The following is a 16,470-nucleotide window of genomic DNA, read 5'->3' as shown; positions in this document are numbered from 1 at the left end:
TGGAAGAGCCCTAGCTGCTTCTGCACTGTCAGCGCTCCACTCTGGTGGCACACTGCATGTCTGGGTGCCTGCCAAGCAAAGGCTGCCAGCCTCCTCAGGCACGGCTCACATGCCCATCCCCCTCAGCAAAGCTCAGACTTCCTTCCTCCATTGCCACCTCCATTCTCCATTGAAGAGCTGCTTATTGATCTTGGCCCATTTCTCAAAGTGGTTGTACTTTAACTCTGCTCTCAGCACAGACGACCTGCAGAGCCACATCCTCTCCCAGGGGAGCAGCCCTCAGTGGTTTGGACAAGTACAGGGGCTGGGAAGTCTACTCAGCACACCTTGCCTGCTTTCCCTTTGATCACCCAGAGGGCCAGACATAGGTTATTCTATGGCCCAGTTCAGGGCCTGGCACAGAGCAGGTGTCAGTAATGTGACTTGGGAAGCTAGGATTACCATGTTGCCTGCAGGCAAGAAAAACATGCCTAGCTTCTTCTCCAATGTGATGCCACTGGCACCAAACAGCAGGTTAGCCGAAGACAGTAGATTGCTGTGGTGGCACTAGGGGAACACGGCGTGAATGTGTTCTTTAAGGCTAGGGAAAGGCTGGCTTGTGAGGACATGAATCACAAAGTGGGAGCCAGAGCCATAGGCCTGAGCAGAAGGTAGGTGTAGGGATGGTCTGGGCTGTAGCACAGAGGAAGCTGAGGCTAGGGTTGAGTCAAGTCCTAACATTCCTATGTCCTCAGGCAAGCCACGTAACTGCTCTCCCATAGTAATTACCTCTACCCAGTTTGCGTCCCTCAGACTCAGCTATGAAGGCCTAGGTAGGGCTTTGTACAGGTCATCTGGTATAAAGTCTAAATGTCATGTTGGAGGAGTGAGGATGGCATCTCCCTGGGACATGCCAAAACCCAGGTTCCATGCATTACATGCAGCGTCACTGGTGAAGTCTGGGCAGACTGGGCAACCCCACCTTCCTTTCCTATTTTTCTTGTGTAGGGGGATGTTTGTATATGTGTGTGCAGAAGTAGACATGTATGCACACATGGCTGTGCACATGTGTAAGCCAGAGGTCAATCCTAGGTGTTGTTCCTCAGTGGCCATCCAATTGTTATTTGAGACAGAGTCTCTTATTGGTTAGAGCTTGACAAATAGGAAAGGCTGGATGGTGAGTGAGCTCAGGGTTCCTTCTGTCTCTCTGCCTCCCCAGTGCAGAGATTACAAGTGTTTGGTACCAAGGCAGCTTCTAAAGGATGGATTCTAAGGACTGAGCTCAGGGCCTGATACTTACAAGGCAAGAACATTACTGCCTGAACTAGCTCTCCAGCACCCACCTTTAAATTAACATTTTATGGGTATGGGTGTTTTGCCTGCAAGTATAAGCACCACATACATGCCTGGCACCTAAGAAGGCCAGAGAGCGGCTGGAGTCAGAGTGGCTATGAGCTGCCATGTGGGGGTAGGGAATCAAACCTATCCAGGACTCTGTCCCTGGAGCCCATGGAGTGGCTGGAGAGAACTGTCTCCTGAGTGCTGTTCTCAGAACTCATGTGCCTGCACATGCACATGTACACACCATACATACGCTAAAATAAACATACATAAAAATCTTTAAAGTTGTAACAGCTTCCCAAGAGCCCCAGACTGTGAAGCACAGCTGGAGGGGAGATCAGAGGCACTCTTTTAAGTAGAAGTAGTTTAAAATAAGACACCACATTAAAAAGGCAGATTTTATTTGTTGAACATAATTTAAAACTGTAAAAAATATTTCTTCATCCATCACTAGAAATCTCCATGACAACTAGAAAGTCTTGGTTCTTTGCCCTGACAGGAGCTTGATGGAAAATAGATTCTCCTCTGCCTCCCTGACCCTCTCCCTACTTCCCACCCCACCCGGAGAATGTTCAGCAACAGGGGCAGGGGTGTTCTGCTTGGAGGGAAGGTGCCTCTTTGTGCCTCTGGGAAAGCTGATGGGGAAAGCAGGGGTCATGGGTGTTGGAGGCCTGGCTGGCAGCCATAGCCAGGCCGAAATGAAACATCTGCTGGGCTCTCCCCAGGCACCTGGCTGGGTAAGTGGGAGGAAGGAATGAAGAAAACTGCTGCTGACCACAAATTAGCACCCTGTGCCCTGGCCCTAAAATGACCTCTCCTGGCACAGGATGGGATGAAGGGACGAGGTGATAAATAGAGGAGATTAAAAGGAGGATGACAGACTCATGGAAGCCCCATTTTGACAGAGGTGGGTCAGGATGCAAGGATCTTAAAAATTGGTTGATGGCCAATGGCATCAATATAGATTACTGCAGTGGAGAGCCCTCGGTGGGGACTGAGTGTGGGTGGGCTCCCCAGCGGGGGTTCATTTTCCTTTCCTAAGAGAAGGAGAATTAGAGGTCCGGGCTGCCCTCTACTGGTAATTTCTGGAAATGACCACATTACAGCAGCAGCCTACCAACCTATATCCCAAAAGGACCAGGAGAGAGTGAGCAGCCCACTAGAACAGTAAGTACTAAGTGTGTGAATAGGACTTGCTGGGGTATCCCACAAATAGCAGCAGGCTCCTCCATCTCCGTCGGCCTGAGGAGAGGCATGGGACAAGGCTCACTTCAAAGGCACCGAGAAGAATTTGTTCCCAGACTTGCAGCGGACCTGTTCAGCCAGCACATGTAACAGGATCTCAGAGTCTTCAAACTCATCCACGATTTCCTTCAACCAGCAGCAGGGAGATGACAGCTATGTTAAGGGAAATCAGACCCAGAGCACCACAAACAAAAGCAGACCAGTAAACTGGGCAATTCTGAGATGGTACCCGGTCATGCAGACTCCAATCATCTTACCATTGTATGAGGTGGGGCCTATTGCCTCGGCTTGCAGATGAGGACACAGTGCTCTGGGGATGGTGACTACTATGAAGCTTGGTTTGGTTTGGGTCTAGGCTCTACTAGAGCTAGATATCAGAGCTCTTTGCTGTCTTCAATATGATCAGGCAGAGGGGAAGGTGTCTACAGAGATGATAGCCCATGGACTTTGGCTTGCAAAATACTTTTCAAAAATCCTAATCAGTTGCCAACACAAGAAAATCAGAAGACTGTACATAAAAATCTGGATTTCTGGCTTGAGAAAAACAGAAAAAATGCTATCAACAATGGGGCATACTGCCGACTGCCTTCGTGCACTGCCAGGGCAGGGTGTCAGCTGCCAGGCACTGTGCACTGCATATTCTCCTTCCAGGGCACTGATAGGAAGGTTACCTGTCACACATACTATCAAAATGTGGCCCGACATGGTGGCACATGCCTGAAATCCCAGAACTTTGAGATAGAAGGAACACTGCAAGTTTGAGGCTTGCCTGCTCTACACTGAGTTCCAGGCCAAGCAAGGAGGCACTGTGAGACCCTGTCTTAAAAACAGACCCAGAGTGCAACAGGTTCTGAGGGCTGGAGGCTCCGGGCACATGACATTCTTCCTCCATTTCCAACTGCCAGACCCAAACCTCTGACCTCAGAGAAATGGCTGGGGATGAGGGGCGGGTTTCCAGCCTCCTCACATGACAGGGCTGTAAGGCAGAACACATGAAGCCCTAGAGATTTTGTTAAAATGCAATGCTGCTGCTCCAGGTCTAGGGTGGGGCCAGAGCACCTATTTCACTACTCAGCTCCTAGCTGCTGCTGCTGGGTCAGGGATGACACTTTGAGCAGGAAGGGAGGAGAGAGGAGGGTCTCCTGCCTTGCCACTCAGTTTCCTACAGACTTTGGTTTGAGTACCCAATCCTTCCCTTTGTCATTTGTCCATCCCAACGTTGTTGAGCTCAGTGCTCTGTGTCCCTGCTCTGGAAATTCACCTGTAGTTCCCGTAGGCACTGTCCCTCCAGCTGGAGACGAGCGTCACCCACACACCAGGCCAGACTGACATGAAATGAAGGGTCCTAGGGAAGAAAAGCTGGGAGTCAGGCCACCACTGGATGGCATGGCAGGCCCATCCCCACAGCAGGTCTACAACAGTCCTGTTGGGTCTACCTGTAGGATCCCTGGCTGCCCCAGTGCTGAAGCCAAGTTCCCTGCCCACACAGACATAATAGTTGGTTGTTCCCCTCCTCCCCCGAATGCAATAGTGACAGCCTAAGACCAATGTGATGGTATTTAGCAGAAACTAGGGTTAGTAAGGGCACTGGGTGGTTCCCTTAGAAAAAAAGATGTGGGGGCAATGACTCAGAGGTTAAGAACAATAGCAGCTTTCCTGGGGAACAGAAGTTTGATCCCCAGCACCCACCTGATGGTTAACAAATCTCCTTAAGGAGTGTCTGTAACACTAGTCCCAGGGGGACATCACACCCTCTAATGGCTTCCAAGGGCATTGTATGCACATGGTGGGCAGACATGGAGTCTGGCAAAACATCCATAAGCACAAAAATAATTAAAAATTAAAGGGGGAGGGTAGAGAGTTGTGTTCTCTTTTCCATTCTCAAGGAAAGGACAGTGAGGGACAGCCAAAGCCTCCATCAGAAACCAACCATGTAGGCCCCCGAATCTTAGACTTCTAGCTTCCAGGTTTAAAGGCATATGCTACCTGGCAATAACTCTACTTTCTGATCTAGACCATTTCAGCAAAGGCCATACTTTTCAGATTAAATGAACAAAACTCCAAAATGTCAACAATTTTGAAGAAACAAGAATTATCTCTATTTAAAAATAACTGTACACCTGGGCATGGTTTTGAGAAACACACAGACTAGAATCATGGACTTTTACAGCTGTGACACTCAGCCTGAGTCCCAGGAGGGCACAGGGAAGGTACAATGAGACTGTAGAGCTACCGCTCTTCCTTAACGGTCATTTTAATGTGTTGGAGACAACTACTTAGGAAAGTCAGGCCAAACATAGATACTCTACAGATCACAAGATGCACGCAGGGTTTTTTGAAATATTAGATTCTGGGTAGACACCTTGAACTCCAGGCCTATGCTCTGGCACTCAGGGCTCCCTCCACACAGGAAGTTCTGGAGGTCTCTTTAGCTGTCTCTGATGGGCCTTTTTTGAGGATGCTCTGTTCTGGGACTGCCAGAGCAGCAGCCCTGTGGCAGAAACCGTAACCGTCTGTGTTCCCTTTCCTCAGCCCTGTGCGTTACCTGGTAGAAAGTAGTGAGGTCAAATTCCTTCATGACTCTGTCAACTTCTGAAACCAGGTCCAGAAACTGGGCATGCCCTGAACTGACCTCGAGTCCAATGAAGGTCCTAGGAAGAGGCAGTAGAGACAACATGGTCACAAAATGCAGTGTGTGAGCACAAACCATCCACATAGGAGCAGGAGGTACCCAACAGGAAGCCTAGGATTTGGGCAGTGGCTTGTCCTATCCTCCTGCGCATGTCTTTGCTGCTCCATGAACCAGCTCTTTCAATCCATCTTCCTCCCAGACTTTAAAATATTCCTTTCACTAGCTGTCTCTTCTCATGTCTAGGAAACCTTGCAGGGTAGCCTTCATCTACCACTGCATACCCCACCCTCTGCCTCCTCTCCTCTGTGGCAGACCCTGTGGACTCATCATCCTCTCAAAGCTCTGCTCTTTGGTACACACTTCTTCCAGCAGGTGCCGAGAACTCTGACTTTAGTGACTAAATCCTCCCATGGAGTCTGGTCTCCCATCTAGCCCTCCCTCAGAAATGCTCTTTTCAAGTGGCCAATGAGTAGAATGATTTCTACGTTACCAAAGCCACAAATCCTGCCTCACATGCTTGATAATATCAGACACGGTCGGCTCCCCAAACCTGGACACTCTTCAGCTCATAAAGCTAGAGAGCCTACAATGAAGGGAGTGTGAGCCCTTCAGAGCAGCTGCGAGCAGGGGTTAGTGAATGGACTGGACAGGGAGACCCTTCCTGCCTGCAGGTAAAAGTGTCACCTTTCCTTACTAAGTGCTTCAGGACTTGTAACTTGTCAAACCTCACTGGCTCATTTGCCAATGGGGACGTGAGAGACGGTATAGGAAGGTGACGGGACCTCATCCCTATGACAGGGAGGGAACTAGACAAGGAGAGGTCTCCACCTTCACAGCTGGCTCTGTCCTGAGATAGCTCCTATATCTGTACTGCCCCTAAAATCCACAAGTTCTTCTGAGCAGGTTTGGGTTTGGGAAGTGATGCCCAACAGATACAGATGAAAACAAAGTGCAGCTCCTCTATCTTGGCAACAGATAATCTTCTTCTGGTGACTTAAGTCAGGGACCCACCTGGTTTTCTCTTGATTGGTATAAATCTTTACCCTGTTGGCAGTAAAGAAGAACCTGAAATTTAAAAGAAAACAGATATTTCAAGAAAAAAGAAAGAAAGAAAACAATAATTCATATTTTAAAACCCAGAATTTTCACTTGGGATGGTGACAGACGTCTGCAGTCCTGTGCTCAGGATGCCAAGACGGAAGATCTCAATTATAGTAAAAGTTTGTCACGAACAAACACACAAAGCAAGCAGTTCTCTAAATATCTCCCCCAAGTAGCATTTTAAAAATATAATTAACTCATTTTACAATCGATATTGTTACCCCATGACTTAAGTGGAAAATTGTACTAAAAATATCCTGTAGTTGATCGAGACCCTAAATCACCCTTTACAGCATGTGGCAGTGTCCAAGTACCAGCAAAAAGCTTGCATTGTTGAGAGCAGTTCATGCTAAGAAACAGCTTGAAGCCACCAACTTTACTGATCGCTAACTTCACCTCTGTACCATAGAATGCTCTGCTGTGCATCTGAGAAAGTCATCCATTGTGTGGGTGGTCCGAGAAGTTGCTATGACCCTGTGAGGCAGGCCCAACAATTATAGACAAGAAAATGGAAGCCTGGTGAGGCTGAAGTCGAGGCTCCATTTGATTGCAAAGCCCTTGCTCTCGTCTACAAAGCTTCGGTGAAGTGGGCCTGTTTATATAAAGTAGGCAGAAACCCCAACACTCAGGGACTAGAGTCAGGGTTGTGCTGCCTGTTCTTGGTCGTCTCAACTCAACAAACTCAGAGTTTGCAGCTGCACCAGCTTCATGAGGACACATGACAGAAAATGAAGCAAGGACAACATCAAATCCATTTCCCCAAAGACACCAATCCAGCAGAGCGCAGGAGCTGCTGTCTGATCCTCAAGTGAGCAGTACAACAGACTACGCGCTCGTCCCACAGAGTCTAAGACTGATTTGTTTCCAGCACATAGCAAGGTGCCTGCTCTGTTCAAGAACTAGTTAGCACCCACTAGGAGGCCCAGGAGTGGCTTCCCCAGCACTGGCTTCTCACCTTCATGCAGCATGCCTGTAGTGCACCTGCCTATCTTGTTACCATGACAATGCTGCTGATCACCCAACTTGAATGCCAGTTTGACCAGGAAACAGAGCTCCAGTAAGATTAAGGGCAGCATTCTCTAGAACAAAGGGAAAGGGCTTTTCCATTCTTTACTTACAAGGGGAGAGGATGAACAGAGTCAGACTAACCAAAGTCATTCCCATGACAACTGCTGAAACTATTAAGCAACCACCACCACCACCACCACCTGGGCACTGGCTCAGTGATTCGTGATTAAGAGCACTTGTGTAACTATGAGGACTGGTGTTCTGATACCAGGACCCATCTAACAAGTTGGGCATCCTGTGTACACCTGTAACCTCAGCTATAAGTGGGAGAGAGACAGAGGATTGCTGGGGTTTGCAGGCTTCCAAACCTAGCCAAGAAAATACAAGCTCCAGCTTTGAAAAAGGCCCTGCCTCAAAGGAATAGGCAAAGATTGATAGAAGACAGCTGATGCCTTCTTTTGGCTTCCACAAAGGCACAGACCTTCAAACACACATGTATGTACATGTGCCACCCCCACACACACACTTCAAAATGTGTTTTAAAATTGTGTGAGTGTTTTGCCTGCATGAATGTCTGTGGAGCACATGCATAGAGTGCATATGGAGGCCAAAAGGAGCCATCAGAGCCTCTGGAACTAGAGTTACAGACAGTTTGAGCTGGGAACTGAACCCAGGTCCTCTCTAACAACAGCCAGTGCTCTTAACTGCTGAGGCATCCCCTCTCAAGTCCAATAAACACGTTTTCAAAAGAGCCTGAAGGGTTGGGGAGACAGTCAATGGGTGTAAGTAGTTGCCAGACAAGTGTGAGGATGTGGTCAAAACTCTGGAGCCCATGTAAAGCTGGACACAGTAACATAAGCATCTGTAACTCCAGTGCTTCCATCTGGAGATGGATCAGAAACCTGAAATTCCTCAGACTAGGTAATCTGAGACACAGCAGAACAACAAGAAGGAACCCTACGTCAAGCAATGTGGAAGGTAAGGACAAACACCTGACTTCTACATGCATGCTGTGGTATGTATGTGCCTATAGTCACATACAGGAAAATCATATACACACATACTGATGGCTCCCTTGTCATTGAGAGAGGGAAGCCAACCTTGGGGGACAGAGCCGAGACAGCATGACTCAGTAACATCTTCTGGTTACCTCCATCTACTCATGGATGAAGCTAGGGCTATCTCTGAACCAATTTAGGTTGGGTTCTGGCACCTGTGACAGTCCTGATACTACACAGCTGGCTCAATAAACCTGACAGGCAATCACAGTGGGCTAGACTGAGGTGAGCTTTCGTCCTTGTTTTCTCACCAACTGACTGCCCTGGAGCAAATTCTTTCCTCCTCAACCAAATGAGTTTTCCCATTTGGAAGACCCACACTCCAGAATTCTGAGCCTCAGACCCCCTAAGCAGTGGGGTTTGGGCTTCACTAGAAGACTTCTATTTCCACCCACCTCATGCCTTCATAGGGGTGTCTCTGAAGAAAGACTCTGCAGATATGGCTAGAGAGACAGCTCAGTGCTCTCTTACCCACTGGGGTTCAGGTCTCAGCATCCACACAGTGGTCCTCAACCTTTCAGATCTCTGATGCTCTCTTGTGACCTCTACCAGTACAGGCACATACATATATGCAGGTAAAACACTCATAACATAAAATAAAATAGTATTTTTAAAAAGAATAGGTTTGGCTCCCACAGACTCCGGTGTTTGATTGCTTGACTCATAGGGAGTGGAACTATTATTAGGAGGTATGGCTTTGTTGGAGGAAGGGTGTCATTATGGGGGAAGGCTTTGAAGTCTCCTATGTTTAAGCTACACCCAGTGTGACAGTCTCCTTCTGGGGCTTGTGGATCAAGATGTAGGACTCTCAGCTCCTCTAGCACCATGTCTGCCTGGATGCTGCTGTGCGTCCTATCATGATGATAATGGGCTGAACCTCTGAAACTAATCTAGCCCCAATTAAATGTTTTCCTTTATAAGAGTTGCTCTGGCCATGGTGTCTCTTCACAGCAATAGAAACCCTAATTAAGACAGACTCTGAGATAAAATCAGATTCAGAAATGTACTAACAGGGTAGTTTTGTGAGTTCTTTATAGAACTAGCCCTCAGAGAATCCAGGGAACCCCAAGAAAAAACCTCTTTACTCAGTCCTGAGAAACACTTACTGATGAAGAACCAGAATTCCTGGAGAAGGCCATGAGCATTCAGAGAAGCCAGTGTCCCGGATGGAGGAGCTCTGGCTCCACAAGAGGGGAGGGGCATGGGAATGAGTGTGGGTGAGTGGGACAAACCCTTGGGCCGTAACAACAGCAGGACCAGGGGACTCTGGGCACTAAGGGATCCTGAGAACAACTGGGGAAGACTTGGTGAAAAGAGTAGGCACTTCAGTAGCAGTATAAACTAGGGAAGTGCAGAGATGCCCTAAGTGGGTAGAGAAAACCGATGTGGTGCCAGTTGTGCCCTTCCTAAACCCTGCCCTGCGTGCCTCTCCCATCGCTCTTCCTTACATCTTTATAATGTCCTTTGTCAGGATGGGATGGAGCTCAGTGACATGGCACTTGTGTAGTCCCCCCCCCCCCTTTGTAGGTCTGATGTGGCGGCTTGCGCCCGCCCAGCCTAGCACTCAGGAAGCTGAGGCAGGATTGCTATAAATCCGAAGCCAGCCTGGTCTACAGAGCACGCCTGTCTCAGCAAATAAATAGGAAAAACAAACAAACAAAAACCCCAACAACTTGGAAACCCAGGAGGTGAGTTGCTTTCCTGAACTTTGTGAGTCCTTCTAGCAAATGGTCAACAGGAGGGGAGGGTGGTATCATACGAAGCTCTGATTTGTAACAAAATCACAATTCTGGGCTAACCTAGGGACCTACTGCACAGCTGACATCTGCTGTAGAGAGCAACTTGCAGAATGAAGTCCTCAGCCTGCGAGGCTGCACTAACTCTGGGATATCAGTGTCAGAACTGAACTACCCTGTAGGACACCAGTTAGTATGTGGAGAGTTGCAGAAGTGCAGGTGTGGGAGAAGCTCTTACATATCTGGCAACAGGAGTGCTGGAAATCCTAGGTGGGAGCTTAGAAATAGACAGGGCTTCCATATTCAACACACACTATGGAGGAGCTCACATGGGTGACTGCCTCACACTGGATGGGCAGCACAGCAGCCTCAGGAGGCCTTTAGGCCTGGCCGGCTTGCTGGGTACCATGCCCTCCTCCAATACCACTAAAGCCCAGGAAAGGAGAACTGACAGAAGAGGGAAGTACTCACCTTTGGAAAGGAGCCATGTGGTCTTTGAGCACCTGCACAAAGGGGAAGATCCAATGGTGACGGAGAACCACGCTCTGAGACAGGCTGAGGTGGAATTCCTCCATCGGCACCAGTCGAGGTATGAACATCTGAGCTCGGGACAGCAACATGTCAAGCAGATCCCGGAACTCCTCCTTCGCCTCATCTAGAGAAAGAGTAGGGAGGGCAGACTGTCCTCTGAGCCAAGCTGTCACAAGTGAATAAAATGCCTGGAGAGCAGAGAAGCCCTATAGTCTGGTTTCAGGAGTAGCCTATGTCTTTGAATGTTTTTTCAAACAAGTTTATTATGATATGTGTGGACACACACATGACCCTACTTTCCAGAGTTGGTTTTCTCCTTCCACCTTGTTTGGGGCAGGGTCTCTCTTGTCTCGGTTGTGGAGCTGCAGGATAGCTGGCCTGTGAGCTTCTCTGTGATTCTCCCATCTACACGGTAGGACTGTGAGGATTACATCAACTTGGGTTCTGGGGATCGAACTCTGCAAGTCACAGGCTTGCATGCCAAGTGCTTCTATTGTTGAGCCATCTAGATGGGACCTTATTGTGAATTAAATTTAAAAATTTTATGTATGTAAGTGTTTATCTGCAAGTATGTATGTTACCAGGTATGTGCCTGGTACATGCAGAGTTCAGAAAAGGGTCTCAGATTCCTTGGAACCGGGGTTATAGATGGTTGTGAACTACCATGTGGGAGATGAGAATTGAACCCAGTCTTTGCAAGAGCATTAAGTGAGCCATCTCTCCAGCCCTTAATATGAATTTCTGAGTGTAGTTAACATGTATTTTTATTGTAAAACTTCAAGTAAACAAGAAGTACCCAGCAGGTGAGGAGTATGGGGGGGATCTGGGGCAGTCTGGCCGAGGACTAGGGGGTGAAGGGGATTAAAATGTATGCATTATGAAATTCTAAAAAAAAATCATTAAAAATATATTAAGAAGCGGATGCTGTGTTGGCTCAGCAGATAAAGGCTCCTGCTGCCAAGTCTGGTGGCCAGACATTGCTCACTCCCACTGCCTTCTGCAGTTGTCCTCGGATCTCCACATGTGTGTCATGGCATGTATGTGTCCACATACATACATACATGTACTCAATAAATAAATAAATAAATAAATAAATAAATAAATAAATAAATAAATGGAATTAAGACAATGTTTAAAAAGAGGGATGCAGGGGACTTCTGGTGTCTAGTCCAAGCTCCAGGAAGCCTAGCTGTTGCTCACAACAAGCAAACTCCTCAGCAAACTGAAAAAACAAAAGCTCGTCACAGAGCTGTGAGAAGCAAGACCACAGGTGTGTGCAAGCACAGGTGTGTGTAACTTGCACATGATCAGACCAGAAACACCTGAGCTCACACTACCCCAGGAGCAATTTGCAAATTTTTTTTTTTTTTTACTCAAAAGCAGGTTGTGTTTTAGTTAAGTTTGCAGGCTGCAGCAAAAGATCTTCTGAGGGTTCTTCTGGCATTAAAGGCATATATTTGATCTAAACCCATGGTCTGGCTTGGAGAAGTGGCTCAGCAGTTAAGAGCTCCCACGGTGACTCAGATTGTCTTTTGGCCTCTGCAGGCACCTGCACACATGTGTGAAAACACAGACACATAATTCTTTTTTGAGACAGTATCTTGAGACGGTATCTTTCTATGTAGGCCTGGATGTCCTAAAACTATGTAGATCAGGCTGGCCTTGAACTCACAGAAATCTGCTTGCCTCAGACTCTCAGGTGTTGGGATTAAAGGCATGCAACACAACACCCCAAAATATAAATCTTTTAAAATAAATAAATGAAATTTATAACTCTAAGCTTCTACTTTAGGAATTTACAAAAGAAAGGGTGAATTCACTCAAAGTAGTAAGAAGAAATAATTAACATTAGAGGAGAAATAAATGAAACTGTGTCTTAGGCAGGGTTTCTATTCCTGCACAAACATCATGACTAAGAAGCAAGTTGGGGAGGAAAGGGTTTATTCAGCTTACACATTCACATTGCTGTTCATCACCAAAGGAAGTCAGGACAGAAACTTACACAGGGCAGGAACTTGGAGGCAGGAGCTGATGCAGAGGCCATGGAGGGGTGCTGCTTACTGGCTTGCTTCCCCTGGCTTGCTCAGTTTGTTTTCTTATAGAACCCAGGACTACCAGCCCAGGGATGGCACCACCCACAATGGGCCCTCCCCACTTGATCACTAAGTGAGAAAATGCCTTACAGCTAGATCTCATGGAGGCATTTCCTCAACTGAGGCTCCTTTCTATGTGACAATTCCAGCTTGTGTCAAGTTGACACACAAAACTAGCCAGTATAAACTGAAAACAGAAATCAATAGGGAAAGTCAACATAAGCAGAAGTGGGTGACTAGGGTCTGATTATGGGAAGTGTCCCTCTGAGTGCCACCTCCGGACCACTGTATTGGTCATTAGCTATGAAGATGAATAAGATCAACTGCATTAAATTTAAAGTGTCTACCCTTTAAAGACACAGTGGAGAGGAAGAAAAAAAAAAAGAAAGAAAGAAAGAAAAAAAAAGAAAAAAAAAAAAAAAAAAGCCCCAGACTGAGAAATACTGGTAAAGAATACAGAACCATTAGAACTCACTAAGACAACTTGGTTAAGGCCAGGTGTTCACCGGCCCAGCACTTGGGAGGCTCAGGCAGATGCATTTCAATGAGTTCAAGGCCAGTCAGGGATACAAAATGAGACTCTGTCAAAGAAAGAACAGAAAGGAAGGAAGGAAGAAAAAAGTTTATTAAAATATAGCAACACTGTGAGTTCTAGGACAGCCAGGGCTGTCTGGAAACAAAACAAAACAACAATACAATACAAACAAACAAACAAACAACAGGCTCCAAATCCTAATAAATAACTTATCAAGGAAGATGGACAGATACCACAAAGCCCATGGAAGATGCCCCGCATCAGTCTGCAGAGACAGCGCTACTCTGCACTGCAGAGCGACGGCACCAACAGTGCAGGTCGGGGTACTCTTATTCACTGCTGTTGGAAATGTAAAATGGTGTCGCTGTGGTGGGGAAATTTGGTAGTTTGTTTTTTTTTTTTAAAAAAAAAAACTTAAACATACTGTCACATTCCTTATCATTTACACAAAGAAGCTGCTGAAACATGTCCTCACAAAAGCCTGTGGCACACATGCAAGGACACACACATGCACACACATATTTTATTTTAATTTATTTTTTGAGGCAGGGTCTCCCTATATAACTCTGGCTGGCCTAGAACTTAGAGATCCACTTGCCTCTACCTCCCAAACCTGAGATTAAAGGCATGTGCCACCACACCAGGCCAGCCTAATGCATTTTTATGCATATCTGCTCATATTTAGGAACAGCCAAAATCTCCTTTAGTAGGTGAACTGTGGTAGAGCCAGACAATGAAATGTTAGTTAATGAGAAATATGCTATCAATATGTGACAAGGCCCAGAGGAGCCTTGAATGCACTCTATTACTCCAAAGAGGCCATGTGAAAGGCTATATACTGAATGACCCCAATTCTGTGACACTCTGGAGATGGCAAATTTGTTGGAACAGACAGTTGGTGGAGGGCAGGGATGGCTAAGCTGAGCATGAAGGATTCTTACAGCAGTAACATTACTCTACATGATACTATAGATGCACATCTTTTAAGTTTGTCCAAACTCATAGAATGTACAACATCAAAAATTAGCCATGGGGCTGGAGAGATAGCTCAGAGGTTAAGAGCACTGGTTGCTCTTCTAGAAATCCTTAGTTCAGTTCCCAGCAACCACATGGTAGCTCACAAACATCTGTAATGGGATCTGATGCCCTCTTCTGGCATGCAGCTGTATGTGCAGATAGAGCACTCATATACATAAAAAAAAAAAATTAGTTAAAATACAAACTGTGAAGTTTGGTGATTATAATATGGGCTCAGGCCAGGTGGTGGTGGCACACACCTTTAATCCCAGCACTTGGGAGACAGAGGCAGGCGGATTTCTGAGATCGAGGCCAGCCTGGTCTACAGAGTGAGTTCCAGGACAGCCAGGACTACACAGAGAAACCCTGTCTCGAAAAAAACAAAACAAAACAAAACAAAACATGGAGAAACCCTGCCTCAAAAACCCAAAACAAACAAACAAGAAAAACCCAAAACAAAAAAACCCCCACAAAACAACAACAACAAAGTGGGTTCATTGGTTATGAGTAATGTAGCACTCTGGATGGCAGACACTGATAATGGGTGTGTCTACACAAAATCAGAGTCACCACTTTTCGGTGCTAAGAATTTGGCATAGATGATCTGATTTAATCTTCCAAAGAGATAGATACTATCACCCCCACGTTAGAGGTACAGAAGTGAAGACGGTAAGACGCCCAGTAACTTACAGAACACCCAGTGCAAGAGGGTCTAATTCAGCAGTGAGGTGATCTGTCACCTTCTCAGGGCTGGGGTGGGACATGAGTCCAGCACACAGGGGCCCTGATTTCCTCTACCTAGTCATAGCTAAAGGCACTTGTTGTTGGTTTTTTGTTTTTGGTTTTTTTTTTGTTTGTTTGTTTTTGTTTTTTTGTCTTCACCATTTGCCATTAGGAAGTGACTCACACGGTATGTAGATGTGGGTGGCCCAGTTGCCCCGCTCATGGGGAAAGGTTCGAATGCGACCCCCATGCTTTGCACTGTCATCCTCAGGTCTTTCCTCTGTGCTGGGGAACATGCTCAGCACACTGTCAGGCACTGGAAACTTCTGACTGGGAACGGGGTTCTGGCCACTGCAAAAGAAGAACAAACATTTATCCCCACTTATCTCCCTTTGGACAGACAACAAAAGCTCTAAGCCCTTATGCACAGTGATTCTTATGCACACCGGTCTTGCCATGTAGCCCAGGTTGGCCTCAAACTTGATCCTCCTCTCTCAGCCACAGTGGCTGAGTATAAATTTCCAGGAAGGTGTTTGAGTTTCTTCTAGAGAGCCATAGATTTCTAGAACTACTAAAGTTTCCTAGCTACTCTGAGAGGCAGACTACAGAGGGCTCTTGATCCCCATGGGAAAACTTCAGCACGTAACAGTGTGACTCCCGAGGTCCCTATTAGATAGCTGGGACAGGCCTGAACTCAACTCTGTGATTTGGCGTACATTAATTTCCTCATGTGTAGAGCATATTTCTATTTGCTAGAGCTCTTGTGCAAGGACCTGACACACAACATTCGACAAAGACCAGTATATAAGAACCTTGAAGAATAAGCCTCTCGCAGTATAAGTCTTTCATGGGTTTTGCTCCAGTCTGGAGTCTCCAGTCTCCCGTGTGGCTCCCGGTAGCTATTCATTAACCATTTACCAGATGAATAAAAAGCTTGGGTTATTATTGTATTGTGTTCAAATGAGGAAACATCTTGGAAGAAACATGGTTATGCACCAAAGGAGAAAAATTCACCAGTGTTCTCACTCCCAACTTTGCCCTAGCCAAAGTGGGGTGTGTGTCATTCTAGGGCTTTGTCCAGGATGTGTTGAGTCCCTTTTTTTTCTTCCCGGGGAATCGACCCACCCTCTTTATTACCCGGGACGCTAGGGTCCCAACGGGGTTTCAAAAGAATCTGCGTTAGAGAAAAATTCTTCACTCCTCACCAACGGTGGAGTCCAGACCCCGGTTTGCTCCGCCCCGCGGCGACAACCTCCGTTTCATCCTCCGAACTGCTGCTGCTATAGCCCACCAGGGGCGCCGCGCTCATGGGGCCTCGACCACAAGTCCGGTCCACGGACAACCTGATCCGGTGGCCCGAGTTCCGCTGAGCCGGAAGTGCTCTCTGGGGCGGGACCTAGAGTAGCTCCACCTCGGGGCGGGGCCTGGCGACCCCGGGCGAAGCCCAGCGGATCTGTAGAACGGACTGTGC

The 16,470-nt window shown here is 47.0% G+C and overlaps 1 protein-coding gene across 2 annotated transcripts; it reads right to left on the bottom strand.

Annotated features, from left to right (window-relative positions):
• Positions 1 to 1,704: 1,704 nt before the first annotated feature.
• Usb1 (U6 snRNA biogenesis phosphodiesterase 1) lies at positions 1,705 to 16,461 on the bottom strand. 2 transcript variants are annotated; one of them, XM_034522997.2, is made up of 7 exons: positions 16,205 to 16,461; positions 15,184 to 15,350; positions 10,572 to 10,755; positions 6,209 to 6,262; positions 5,111 to 5,216; positions 3,827 to 3,910; positions 1,705 to 2,718 (listed from the first exon to the last, which is right to left on the bottom strand). In XM_034522997.2, exons 1-7 carry the CDS (start codon positions 16,306 to 16,308, stop codon positions 2,587 to 2,589), a joined length of 831 nt encoding a protein of 276 aa, XP_034378888.1. In that variant the 5' UTR covers positions 16,309 to 16,461; the 3' UTR covers positions 1,705 to 2,586. The 2 variants fall into 2 exon arrangements, with proteins under 2 accessions (XP_034378888.1, XP_034378890.1); XM_034522999.2 differs by having other exon boundaries at positions 1,705 to 2,691.
• Positions 16,462 to 16,470: the final 9 nt, after the last annotated feature.

The sequence above is a fragment of the Arvicanthis niloticus genome, chromosome 18 (genome assembly GCF_011762505.2).
Source record: "Arvicanthis niloticus isolate mArvNil1 chromosome 18, mArvNil1.pat.X, whole genome shotgun sequence".
Taxonomy (NCBI): Eukaryota; Metazoa; Chordata; class Mammalia; order Rodentia; family Muridae; genus Arvicanthis; species Arvicanthis niloticus.
Note: the sequence above shows the minus strand (reverse complement) of the source record. Positions and strands in the feature narration are given on the sequence as shown.

What these genes read in the sequence shown, in the direction of transcription:
- Usb1 (XM_034522997.2), bottom strand. Translation starts at nt 16,308, where the DNA reads ATGAGCGCGGCGCCCCTGGTGGGCTATAGCAGCAGCAGTTCGGAGGAT. An exon ending in GGGTCTGGACTCCACCGTTG is followed by an intron (nt 15,351 to 16,204) that starts GTGAGGAGTGAA and finishes CTTCTTTTGCAG; the next exon opens with TGGCCAGAACCCCGTTCCCA. An exon ending in AGTGCCTACGGGAACTACAG is followed by an intron (nt 2,719 to 3,826) that starts GTGAATTTCCAG and finishes CCCTTAACATAG; the next exon opens with CTGTCATCTCCCTGCTGCTG.